Source organism: Nerophis lumbriciformis, linkage group LG18, assembly GCF_033978685.3.
Source record: "Nerophis lumbriciformis linkage group LG18, RoL_Nlum_v2.1, whole genome shotgun sequence".
NCBI lineage: Eukaryota > Metazoa > Chordata > Actinopteri > Syngnathiformes > Syngnathidae > Nerophis > Nerophis lumbriciformis.
The window spans coordinates 13,973,804-13,987,860 of record NC_084565.2 but is presented as its reverse complement, the minus strand read 5'-3'; the positions used below and the strand labels follow the sequence as shown (position 1 = coordinate 13,987,860).

The following is a 14,057-nucleotide window of genomic DNA, read 5'->3' as shown; positions in this document are numbered from 1 at the left end:
TGTAATAACACACATGAAGTGCTGCGTATTAGGTGACTCACTCGATGGACAGTTGTCTCTCTGGTCCAACTGGCCGGGAACGTTTCCTGTTGATTTTGGGTACTCCAATCCATTTATGTCGAAATAGCTGGTCTCCAAGTTCCATATTTACGGCGCCAAAATCGCTTTTATCCCCCTCTCCCGGCTTCTGTCTGCTCCAACGTCTCATTCTTCCTTTGCGCTCGCTTCTATAAGCAGCAGTATATTCAGCTTAAAAAAGATAAGGTTGTAAATCCTCATTTGTTGTCGGTTACCAAGTCTGCCATGATTAGAACATACTTGTGTTTGATTCCGGAAGTAGAAACACACATGTTGCCAGAAGTCAGATGTGGGCTGCTTTGGAAACAGAAATCAATGTGCAGAAAAATCAGTCCCGGAAATGTTAAATTGATCAAAATACGGTAAATATTGTTCATATTACCTATTGTTATGAAGATGTCTGTTACTACATTACATATATACTTGCAGTGTGTATATAAAACATATTACATATTGTTATGAATGTGTCTGTTACTACATTATATACACTATATTGCCAAAAGTATTTGGCCACCCATCCAAATGATCATCCTAATCACTTGGCCCGGCCACAGGTGTATAAAATCAAGCACATAGGCATGGAGACTGTTTCTACAAACATCTGTGAAAGAATGGGACGCTCTCAGGAGCTCAGTAATTTCCAGCGTGGAACTGTCATAGGATGCCACCTGTGCAACAAATCCAGTCGTAAAATTTCCTCGCTCTTAAATATTCCAAAATCAACTGTCGGCTTTATGATAAGAACATGGAAGAGTTTGGGAACAACAGCAACTCAGCCACGAAGTGGTAGGCCACGTAAACTGACAGAGAGGGGTCAGTTGCAACAGAGCTCCAAACTATATGTGACCTTCCAATTAGCCCAAGTACAGCACGCAGAGAGCTACATGGAATGGGTTTCAATGGCCGAGCAGCTGGATCTAAGCCATACATCACCAAGTCCAATGCAAAGCGTCGGATGCAGTGGTGTAAAGTAGGGCTGGGCGATATATCGTTCTGCGCGATATATCGCGGGTTTGTCTCTGTGCGATATAGAAAATGACTATATCGTGATATTCGAGTATGCATTCTCACGCAGTTGCTTTTAGCTGCTGGCATTACAGTACAGGCTCTTCTCGCTCTTTCCTGTCTCTCCTTCTCACAGACAACAAGCGCAGCTTCTACACACGTCACATACTGTCACGTCATACGTCACATTCGTATACGCAGCACTCGCGCAGCAGAGATGTAGCAGCATGGCTAACGTTAGCTGTAATGCTAGCGGTAATACGAGCGAAAGAAGGTGCGAATCTGGTAACAAATGAAGGAATAATTCATTCCCCCCAAAAAACAGCAGGGGGTCCATCGTCTGGCGGTGGTTTGGCTTCAAGTGGGAATATGTCGAACAGACAACCGTAATTTGTCAAGTGTGGGGCGAAAGCGTTGCTATAAAAAGTAGCATTACTGCTAATATGTACCATCATTTGAAAAGTCACCTGCTAGAGAATGAACAGTGCTTACTCCGCACGTCAACATCTCCGTTCAGTGCCACACCATCAAAATGCCGAGACAAACATTTCCAGATCAACACGGTATGAAAAAAATTGTGATTTTTTTTTTTTAGTTGTGACTTCCTTCTCTGCATGAAAGTTTTAAAGTAGCATATATTAATGCAGTATGAAGAAGAATGTTTTAATGTAGACACATAGAATCATCATACTGCTGTGATTATATGCATCAAGTGTTCATTCAAGGCTAAGGCAAAATATCGAGAGATATATTGTGTATCGCGATATGGCCTTAAAATATCGCAATATTAAAAAAAGGCCATATCGCCCAGCCCTAGTGTAAAGCACGTCACCACTGGACTCTAGAGCAGTGGAGATGCGTTCTCTGGAGTGATGAATTACGCTTTTCCATCTGGCAATCTGATGGCCGAGTCAGGGTTTGGAAGTTGCCAGGAAAACGGTACATTTCGGACTGCATTGCGCCGAGTTTGAAATTTGGTGGAGGAGGAATTATGGTGTGGGGTTGTTTTTCAGGAGTTGGGCTTGGCCCCTTAGTTGCAGTGAAAAGAACTTTGAATGTTCCAGGATACCAAAACATTTCGGACAATTCCATGCTCCAAACATTTTGGGAACAGTTTGGAGCACGCCCCTTCCTCTTCCAACACGACTGTGCACAAAGCAAGGTCCATAAAGACATGGATGACAGAGTCTGGTGTGGATTAACTTGACTGGCCTGCACAGAGTCCTGACCTGAACCCGATAGAACACTTTTGGGATGAGTTAGAACAGAGTCTGAGAGCCAGGCCTTCTCGACCAACATCAGTGTGAGACCTCACCAATGCGCTTTTGGAAGAATGGTCGAAAATTCCTATAAACACAATCTGCAACCTTGTGGACAACCTTCCCAGAAAAGTTGAAGCTGTAATAACTGCAAAAGGTGGACCGACATCATATTGAACCCTATGGGTTAGGAATGAGATGGCATTTCAAGTTCATATGCGAGTCAAGGCAAGTGGCCAAATACTTTTGGCAATATAGTATGTATATATATATATATATATATATATATATATATATATATATATATATATATATATATACACATACATACAAATATATACACACACACACTTGCAGTGTGTATATTGTACATATTGCATATTGTTATTAAGGTGTATGTTACTACATTATATCTATACTTGCAGTGTGTATATTGTACTTATTACATATTGTTATGAAGGTGTCTGTTACTACATTTTATATATGTATACACAGTACTTGCAGTGTGTACGGTATATTGTACATATTACATATTGTTATGAAGGTGTCTGTTACTACATTATTTATATACACTTGCAGTGTGTATATGCAACATTACATATTGTTATGAAGGTGTCTGTTACTACATTATACATCCACTTGCAGTGTGTATATTGTACATATTACATATTGTTATGAAGGTGTCTGTTACTACATTTTATATTTATACTTGCAGTGTGTACCGTATTTTTCGGACTATAAGTCGCAGTTTTTTTCATAGTTTGGCCGGGCTCCAGTGCGATTTATATATGTTTTTTTCCTTCTTTATTATGCATTTTCGGCATGTGCGACTTATACTCCGGTGCGACTTATACTCCGAAAAATAGGGTATATAAAACGATGGAGGGTTTTGAAGTTGTTTTAGAGGCTTTAAAGGCGACAACAGTGACTCCCATTAGCCCCACCCTTTAATAGTTGTTTATCATTTTTTAAATTGTAAAAAAAATGACATTTGCTCTTGTCTCTCATCAGGATTGTGAACGATAGGCAAAATTCCCCCCAAAAATCCTTTAAAAGTTCCTTCTCAGAATCCATTAAGCTTGTAAGTTGAGGTACTACTGTTATTGGAAAGTGTAAATATTAAGGGTGTAACGATTGATCAATATTTCGACAGATTGATTTATATTCCTAATATTCAAGTATCAATCTGTGCTCGACAAGATTGCCTTGTGGAAGATAGGTCTCTACCCAAGATCGCTTTGCAAAAGGAATCAATCGATTTTATCGATATTAGAAAAAGGATGTATTTAAGAATAGCAGATTTTATATGAGGTTTAACAATTTTGAAAATAAGGACATTAAACGTCAAGTCTTTTTGCCCGTCTGTGACATCATGAAAACAAAAATGGCGGAGCTACGGTGGTCGAGAAAGGCCATGACAAACGCAAACGCCAGAAGACAATGTCATTAATTACAATACAAAAACTTTCAGCTGCAGCACGATTGCAAAAGCCACAACAAATACAAGTGACAAAACACAACAATATAAAGCAGCAACACATCTTTAAGCCACATAAGAAGCAACCAACACAACAAAGGAGATAGCTGAACAAGTTATGGTGACGCAACGACTTCCTGGAACACAAGGAGAAGTCATTTCATGAGAAATAAATCAATACAAGACATGGCTCGAGGAGACTATGGAAATTAGGAAGCGAGGGGCCAACACAATCAACAGGACTGAAGGAGCATACATGCTTCAGCACACCTGGGACGCTGTTTGTCATCGAACAGTTACTGTATGAATAAAGGCCTACTGAAACCCACTACTACCGACCACGCAGTCTGATAGTTTATATATCAATGATGAAATCTTAACATTGCAACACATGCCAATACGGCCGGGTTAGCTTACTAAAGTGCAATTTTAAATTTCGCCCAAAATATCCTGCTGAAAACGTCTCGGTATGATGACGCCGGCACGTGACGTCACGGATTGTAGAGGACATTTTGGGACAGCATGGTGGCCAGCTATTAAGTGGTCTGTTTTCATCGCAAAATTCCACAGTATTCTGGACATCTGTGTTGGTGAATCTTTTGCAATTTGTTCAATGAACAATGGAGACAGCAAAGAAGAAAGCTGTAGATGGGAAGCGGTGTATTGCGGGCGGCTGCAGAAACACAAACACAGCCGGTGTTTCATTGTTTACATTCCAGAAAGATGACAGTCAAGCTTTACCATTGGCCTGTGGAGAACTGGGACAATAGAGACTCTTACCAGGAGGACTTTGAGTTGGATGCGCAGACGCGGTACCGTGGGTACGCATGCTGCTGCGGCTTCCATACATTTGATCGCTTGCCCGTACGTGCGTGCCGCTATGTGCATGTCACGTACGTAACTTTGGGGACTTTGGGGAAATATATGTGCTGTAGGAACTTTGGGGAGGTGAACGGTACTTTGGGCTGTGGGATTGAGTGTGTTGTGCAGGTGTTTGAGTTATATTGGCGGGTTATATGGACGGGAGGGGGGAGGTGTTTGTTATGCGGGATTAATTTGTGGCATATTAAATATAAGCCTGGTTGTGTTGTGGCTAATAGAGTATATATATGTTTTGTGTATATTTACTGTTTTAGTCATTCCCAGCTGAATATCAGGTCCCACCCGCCTCTCACAGCATCTTCCCTATCTGAATCGCTCCCACTGCCCTCTAGTCCTTCACTCTGACTTTCTTCATCCACGAATCTGTCATCCTCGCTCAAATTAATGGGGAAAGCGACGCTTTCTCGGTCCGAATCGCTCTCGCTGCAGGTGGCCATGATTGTAAACAATGTGCAGATGTGAGGAGCTCCACAACCTGTGACGTCACGCGCATATCGTCTGCTACTTCCGGTAGAGGCAAGGCTTTTTATCAGCGACCAAAAGTTGCAAACTTTATCGTCGATGTTCTCTACTGAATCCTTTCAGCAAAAATATGGCAATATCGTGAAATGATCAAGTATGACGCATAGAATGGACCTGCTATCCCCGTTTAAATAAGAAAATCGCATTTCAGTAGGCCTTTAAGGAACTATATTTAGCAAGTAACTCTACTGTCAAAATGTTGCTTACTGCACTTTATTGAAAAATGTGAGCAGAAAATGTTTCTTCTTGTTAATTTAACCCTAATTTCTGGTTGTACTTTAAAGTTAAAGTTAAAGTTAAAGTACCAATGATTGTCACACACACACTAGGTGTGGCGAAATTATTCTCTGCATTTGACCCATCACCCTTGATCACCCCCTGGGAGGTGAGGGGAGCAGTGGGCAGCAGCGGTGGCTGCGCCCGGGAATCATTTTGGTGATTTAACCCCCAATTCCAACCCTTGATGCTGAGTGCCAAGCAGGGAGGTAATGGGTCCCATTTTTATAGTCTTTGGTATGACTCGGCCGGGATTTGAACTCCCAACCTACCGATCTCAGGACGGACACTCTAACCACTAGGCCACTGAGTATTATTCAAATAAGATATGAGTGTGTTAGCCATTAATCGTTTATTTGCTAGTTTGGCTCCATAGTTCATTTATACATTATTCCCTTACAAAAAATAACAGGATTATAGAAAATTTAAAGTTAAAGTACCACTGTGGTGAACTTAACCTCTGCATTTGAACCACCCCCTTGTTCCATCCCCTGGGAGGTGAGGGGGCAGTGAGCAGCAGCGGTGGCCGCGCTAAAATCATTTTGGTGATATTAACCCCAATTCCAAACCTTGATGCTGAGTGCCAAGCAGGGAGGTAATGGATCCCATTTTTATAGTCTTTGGTATGACTCGGCCGGGGTTTGAACTCACGACCTGACGATCTCAGGGCTAACACTCTAACCACAAGGCCACGGATGAAGTTAAAGGTTAAAGTAAAATTTCGCCTGGAGTGTCCAGTATTTATTTCACAGTCACACTGCTTTTGCTAAAAAGTTACTGAATCAGTTCCAACTCACTGAATCGTTTCGGATCGTTCTAAAAAAAATTAACTCCTCCTTGAATCGTATCGCCAACCACAAAAATCCAATAGAACTGTTGTTAAAACAATTCTTTACACCCCTACTAAGTAGCCACATTTGTAAATATGATGTCTGTGTGTACCCGTTGACCATAATGAGGCAGCGGTATAGAGAATGGATGGAGAGAAGTGACAGAAGCAACTCAAAGGTCAAATAGAAAAAGCGAAGTTGGACCAAGCCTTTCCATGCACATCTATGGATAATGATGAGATGCATCCATCAGTTGGAGTCAAAACAACAGTCCTGATGTCAAACTGGGGCCAGAGAGAGGGGAAGGGAAAAAAATGATTAAAAGAAAATTACAAAAAATTATCTATTTTGTACTTTCATTCCTTTCTTATAATGTTATTATTTTTTGTATTGTTCCCACACTGCCATTGCTTTTTAGTGTCACTTTTGATATGGTTTTGTCACGGTTTACTTTTTGTTATTTTTGCATCTGATCAAGCCACGAAAATGTGACTCTTCTTTTTTAAGTGTAAACGGTGGAGAGGTCCCCGGGAGGTGATCTAGTGATCACTTCTTCCTGAGGATCCTTGATGCAGAGGAATATTCATCGATCTTGCTCTGGTCTGGATCACGGGTCCCCAAACTACGGCCCGCGGGCCGGATCCGGCCCCCCCAGCATCCAAAATGCAGCCCACGGGAAGTCCAAAGTAAAAAAAAAATTTTTTTTTTTTTAATCTTTCCTTTCTAATCCAGTTTCTACCGCTTGTTACTCTCGGTGTCTCCTAGCCGCACAGGCCAGTCATACTGTCTAAAAATGAATTTTCCCATCGATGACGTGACAATGTTAAATGTTATGAACATCAATGTTAATTGATGTTAAATGACAAAACGGATTATAAAGACAATGTATATATACATATATATATATATATATATATATATATATATATAAAGCCCGGCCCCTAGCCAAATTTTTTTAACCCAATGCGGCCCCCGAGTCAAAAAGTTTGGGGACCCCTGGTCTGAATCGTCTTCTGATCCTGAGCCAGTGCAGGATGGATGGATGGATGGATGTATACAATATTTGGGTACTTTTTCTACAAACCCCGTTTTCATATGAGTTGGGAAGTTGTGTTGGATGTAAATATAAACGGAATACAATGATTTGCAAATCCTTTTCAACCCATATTCAATTGAATGCACTACAAAGACAAGATATTGGATGTTCAAACTCATAAACTTTATTTTTTTTTTGCAAATAATAATTAACTTAGTATTTCATGGCTGCAACACGTGCCAAAGTAGTTGGGAAAGGGCATGTTCACCACTGTGTTACATGGTCTTTCCTTTTAACAACACTCAGTAAACGTTTGGGAACTGAGGAGACACATTTTTTAAGCTTCTCAGGTGGAATTCTTTCCCATTCTTGCTTGATGTACAGCTTAAGCTGTTCAACAGTCCGGGGGTCTCCGTTGTGGTATTTTAGGCTTCATAATGCGCCACACATTTTCAATGGGAGACAGGTCTGGACTACAGGCAGGCCAGTCTCGTACCCGCACTCTTTTACTATGAAGCCACATTGATGTAACACGTGGCTTGGCATTGTCTTGCTGAAATAAGCAAGGGCGTCCATGGTAACGTTGCTTGGATGGCAACATATGTTGCTCCAAAACCTGTATGTACCTTTCAGCAATAATGGCGCCTTCACAGATGTGTAAGTTACCCATGTCTTGGGCACTAATACACCCCCATACCATCACAGATGTTGGCTTTTCAACTTTGCGCCTATAACTATCCGGATGGTTCTTTTCTTCTTTGGTCCGGAGGACACGACGTCCACAGTTTCCAAAAACAATTTGAAATGTGGACACGTCAGACCACAGAACACTTTTCCACTTTGCATCAGTCCATCTTAGATGAGCTCAGGCCCAGCGAAGCCGAAGGCGTTTCTGGGTGTTGTTGATAAACTGTTTTCACCTTGCATAGGAGAGTTTTAACTTGCACTTACAGATGTAGCGACCAACTGTAGTTACTGACAGTGGGTTTCTGAAGTGTTCCTGAGCCCATGTGGTGATATCCTTTACACACCGATGTCGCTTGTTGATGCAGTACAGCCTGAGGGATCAAAGGTCACAGGCTTAGCTGCTTACGTGCAGTGATTTCTCCAGATTCTCTGAACCCTTTGATGATATTACGGACCGTAGATGGTGAAATCCCTAAATTCCTTGTAATAGCTGGTTGAGAAAGGTTTTTCTTAAACTGTTCAACAATTTGCTCACGCATTTGTTGACAAAGTAGTGACCCTCGCCCCATCCTTGTTTGTGAATGACTGAGCATTTCATGGAATCTACTTTTATACACAATCATGGCACCCACCTGCTCCCAATTTGCCTGTTCATCTATGGGATGTTCCAAATAAGTGTTTGATGAGCATTCCTCAACTTTATCAGTACTTATTGCCACCTTTCCCAACTTCTTTGTCACGTGTTGCTGGAATCAAATTCTAAAGTTAATGATTATTTGCAAAAAAAAAAATGTTTATCAGTTTGAACATCAAATATGTTGTCTTTGTAGCATATTCAACTGAATATGGCTTGAAAATGACTTCCAAATCATTGCATTCCGTTTATATTTACATCGAACACAATTTCCCAACTCATATGGAAACCGGGTTTGTAATACTGTAAACCTTGAGTTGTTAAAGCCCAAGTGCACCTCTCTCCTCAAGCGTGCATGTGAGTGTGGATGAGTGCATGTATGAAGGGTCTGAGTGAGCAAAGTATGATTGTCAAATGTGATTTTCAGGGTAAAATTCAATAAAATATATTTGCAATAAACAGGGGCCAGATGTGGCTTCAGGCTTCCACCACTCACATGAACTCCAATTAGACCAGTGACGTGCAGTCACTAGAGGCAGGTGAGGCGGGGCCTCACCTGCCATCATGGAAAGAAAAAAAATGTAAAATGAAAACATTTTTATTAAATTGTTATAAGTGGCTGGGGAGAGGGAAGTCTGGGCTTCCCTGCTTAAGCTGCTGCCCCCGCGACCTGACCTCGGATAAGCGGAAGAAGATGGATGGATGGATGGATATGTATCCAGTGATTACCGGTATACTATAAAGTTATTTTCCATTTAACTTCACCAGTTTTAGATTATTTTTATTTAAAATCGCTGAATTTTCACATTTGCCGTTCAAATACTGAGAAGACACGGTGCGGTGAACAGCAGCCAGTTGAGGCACGTCACTCAGTTGTGCCTCACCATGGATTGCGGACTCGGCTAACTGCTGGCCTGCTGTGCAGTGAGACCGTATTGCTATATGAATTATATTATACATTTCCATAGTTTAGTTAGCTGAGGTATATAATGTACAGTGTATTTTGTCAACAACTGTATGTGTGTAACGTATTTCTTGTGCTGAGCGATCATAAAACGGCTGCAAAAGACGCACTGGCTGAGGCTCGCAGTAATCCCGCCTCCTGCACCCCCGCCGTAGAATGCACCCCCTGACGGGAGTGTTATATCAACTAAAGCCCACACTTAAACTTTCCACGTGCAAGATTGAATCTATTTAAAAAAGTTATTTCATAAGAAGCCAAAAAGTACAAAAACAATAATGTTCGTGTTGGAGGAGTTGTGAATGACTGCAGAGCCACAACACACACAAAAAAACGTTATTATGTTCTTACCTTTATGTAATATATTGGGTTGGAGGCAATAACCAGGCGAGGTGATTAAGTACGTCTCTTTACTGTAGACTTCAGAACAGACTCACACACTTGACGTCAGGTGCGCAACACCACGTAAATCGTTGGCCAACCAAAAAGTAACCCCAGTACGCTATAGCCAACATTAACCAGGAGATGGCAACAGACAAACATAGATCACTCTATTACATTCCTCCCCTTTTAGAAATGTAGAAGTAAGTTACTCAAAAGAAATAAACAACCCAACCAAAAAATACAGCAGCTCAATAAGAAGCCAAAAAGTGCAAAAACAATAATGTTCGTGTTGGAGGAGTTGTGAATGAATGAAATATGAAATCGGTGCTGCAGTCTGCAGGTGTACCTATTGTTGTGTCCCTGCAGTCATTCACAACTCCTCCAACACGAACATTATTGTTTTTGCACTTTTTGGCTTCTTATTAAATAACTTTTGTAACCTATTTTTATGGGCTTTCCTCTTTGTGATGTTAAGTTCCTGTTATGCGCTGTTATACAGTTTATGCCTTGAGCTCTTATTTTGAAGGCGCTAAGAGCGGACGTGATGACACGGAGTGGAGCGGAGGTTTTTGAAAGAAGGTAAATAAAGTGGTCCTCGTGTAAACTGGAGCCTCCGTGTTTGTCATTTTGTAGTTTCATACAGTATAGGCGACATTTATAAACCCTCGGTTACACTTTTTTAAATAGATTCAATCTTGCACGTGGAAAGTTTAAGTGAGGGCTGTAGTTGATATAACACTCCCGTCAGGGGGTGCATTAATCCAGCACAACAGCGGCGCATGGACTTCATTTATAAGTAAAGGTAAGACCATAATAACGTTTTTTTTATTAAATGTGCTTTTTTGTGTGCTACAGTTTGTATGTGTAAAGTTAAAGTTAAGTTAAAGTACCAATGATTGTCACACACACACTAGGTGTAATGAAATTTGTCCTCTGCATTTGACCCATCTCCTTGATCACCCCCTGGGAGGTGAGGGGAGCAGTGGGCAGCAGCGGCCCCGCGCCCGGGAATCATTTTTGGTGATTTAACCCCCAATTCCGACCCTTGATGCTGAGTGCCAAGCAGGGAAGAATGCTGGTATGAGCTTTTAAACATAACCCGTTAACTGCTGCCAATCAAATGGTGAATAAGATACTCTTTAGGGTTCATATGTTTGTAAATCTGACTGTGATGAAGTCAGTGCCTCACCAGCCATCAACCTCACCGCACGTCACTGAATTAGACACATATTTTAGGGCGGAATGTGACTCTTATGGCTTATTAAAATTCCACTGCTGTGAATTTAAGTAACTATGTACAATATTACAACCCGTCCATCGGCCTCGGGCTGGACCAGGGGTGGCGTCCCCCGAACCGGTCTTGACTTGAACGCTAGCATACGAGCTAACGGAACCGCCAAGTCAGCGGCGAAGCGGTCAGCTCTTAAGCGGACATCTCTTTGCGACCCGGCGGACGATGAAGAAAGCAAATAGAAGAGAACTTACAAGATGCCTGAGCAGGTAGTGCACACGAAGGAGCCCACTGTCATGTTGACATAAGTCGGGCCGCGCTGGTCGCAATCGAAGCATTTCCTATTCGCGGGAAGGCTAGTCATTTCCCGGAGCATCTTCAGATGAGTCTCCTCTTGCTTCCGCTTCGCGCTGGTCGCCATGGCCGTGGAGAATTAGCTGGTGTGGCCGGGGAGGAAGGTTTGGTGGAAGACCCGGAAAGAGGGCGGGTGTCTTTGGGGGGAAAAGTTGCCGCGTTGGACTGCAGCGGCCAGGCAGACAGGCACCTTGCTGAGGAGGTCTCGCTGGAAGATTTGGGCGACAGGCGGCGTTCTTCTTCTACGGGCTATTGAAGGCACACACAGGTCATCTTGAGACGACACAGCGACATCTGTTGGCGAGGATTATGTCGCGCTTCCTTACTGCCAAGCAAACAAATGCAGTGAAATACAGGCTTTACACAATTTTATTATTTTCTTTTACCATTAAAAATGGTAAACCGGTCCACTCTAAAAACCGGCGTTATACAACCTATTGGTGAATGAGAGATGAAAAAAAAAAAGGTAATATTGAAAAGGCTTTGCTTATTCCTACATGTTTAAGCGTGTTTGATAAACTAAACAGCAATAAAAAAATATCATAAACAAATCAAAATATACATGATTATTAATTGTTTGACAATATTTACCATGATAACCCCCCCTCCACTATATTCTTCAACAAAATTCCATTAGCTGGGTTCACAATTGAAGTCTCTGGTCTGCGCCTTGGCACAGATTACACAACAGGTGCTGGCTGAATATCTTGCGATGAGACTTCCGCTCTCTCTTTTTGGCTTTTTGGCAAAGCCCCCCTGACAGTGCTTACACTGGCCTCTTTCACGACTTGCTCTGCCTTTCTTGGTAGCTTTGCAGGAGGCTGAACCAAGTCCATGTTTACAGTGATTGCCATTTGATAGCAATGGTTCAACTGCTGCCTGAATTCACTGTCCTGCAGGATTTGTTTTTATAGTCGGACTTACTTACTTACATTCAGTGGCTCAAAGAGCACAGGGGATTGTATAAAAAAAGATCAAATATTTACATTTCAAAGTTCTAAGCATAACAAAAAGAAACTAACCATGTAGATATGTCCATCCATCCATCCATTTTCTACCGCTTATTCCCTTTGGGGTCGCGGAGGGCGCTGGAGCCTATCTCAGCTACAATCGGGCGGAAGGCGGGGTACACCCCGGACAAGTCGCCACCTCATCGCAGGGCCAACACAGATAGACAGACAACATTCACACTCACATCCACACACTAGGACCAATTTAGTGTTGCCAATCAACTTATCCCCAGGTGCATGTCTTTGGAAGTGGGAGGAAGCCGGAAATGTAAACATTATAGCTGAGGCACAATATTTGTTCAAAGGAAAACATGATCAAAACGTGGTTACCGGTACTTGTGATTTTGACACTTTTGGCAAAAATATCTTCATTTCGACGTTTTCTTTTTCTTGCTGCGCCCACAGTCTGCATCTTTCACGACAGACTAGAGAAAGGAAGACAGAAGAATAGTTCAAAGTTGTTATCATTATTGCCCTAAATGTATTTTATTTTAAAGTAAGAATAAGAAACAATTGGCTTCGTTTTACCCCATTGCTCCCCCTAAAGTTAGGAAGCAAACTTTTAAAGGGGACGTGTGATAAATGTTGTCTTTTTACAATGTTGGATACTCGTGTTAAATAATGCCAACGTGTGGAATCGTAAGATTCAAGCCTTTGGGCGTGAGCTTGCACGTAGTTTTGGATGCCTCTGTTGGGAGGGTTTTGCAGTCCAGGTATGTTGTGACGTCACAGAGAGGTAAGGGGGAGAAGCTCCGGCATGCAACATGCTGTGACAACACACACACACACTGTACGTACGTATGTGTATATTTATACACACACACATATATATACATATATATACACACATGTACAGAAACACACACATATATATATATATATATATATATATATATATATATATATATATATATACACATATACATTAGGGCTACAACAACTAATCGATTAAATCGATTATAAAAATAGTTAGCGATTAATTTAGTCATCAATTCGTTGGATCTATGCTATGCGCATGTGCAGAGGCTACGTTTTTTGTTTTTTTTCCAAACCTTTATTTATAAACTGCAACATTTACAAACAGCTGAGAAACAATAATCAAAATAATAGGGGTGTAACGTGTATTTGTATCGAACCGTTTCGGTACGGGGGTTTCGTTTCGGTGCGGAAGTGTACCGAACGAGTTTCTACACGGACATATTAAGTAGCGTACTGCACGTTGTGTAAACAATACTCAAAATGCCGGACATTTGAGGCATTTAAGAAACACCGCCCGACAGCCCCACAAAAGAGGACATGTCCGGTGAAAAGAGGACGTATGGTCGGTCTATACCAGGGGTCGGCAACCCAAAATGTTGAAAGAGCCATATTGAACCAAAAATACAAAAACAAATCTGTCTGGAGCCGCAAAAAAATAAAAGCCATATTACA

General features: G+C 41.7%; 2 protein-coding genes across 5 annotated transcripts in view; both read right to left on the bottom strand.

The window, feature by feature from the left end:
• The window catches only part of agfg1b (ArfGAP with FG repeats 1b), a 44,974-nt gene extending 32,312 nt beyond the window's left edge, over positions 1 to 12,662 (bottom strand). For all 4 annotated transcript variants that reach the window (XR_009817041.2, XM_061977710.2, XM_061977712.2 and 1 more), the window contains exon 1: positions 11,517 to 12,662. Coding sequence is in view for 3 of the 4 variants with exons in the window: in XM_061977710.2 (XP_061833694.2) it covers positions 11,517 to 11,683 (167 nt within the window). In the remaining variant the exon portion in view is untranslated. The remainder of the gene's footprint in view (positions 1 to 11,516) is intronic.
• A 234-nt stretch (positions 12,663 to 12,896) lies between these two features.
• The window catches only part of LOC133617628 (probable flap endonuclease 1 homolog), a 32,697-nt gene continuing 31,536 nt past the window's right edge, over positions 12,897 to 14,057 (bottom strand). The window contains exon 11 of the mRNA XM_061977717.2: positions 12,897 to 13,051. Coding sequence (XP_061833701.1) covers positions 12,995 to 13,051 — 57 coding nt within the window. The 3' untranslated portion in view covers positions 12,897 to 12,994. The remainder of the gene's footprint in view (positions 13,052 to 14,057) is intronic.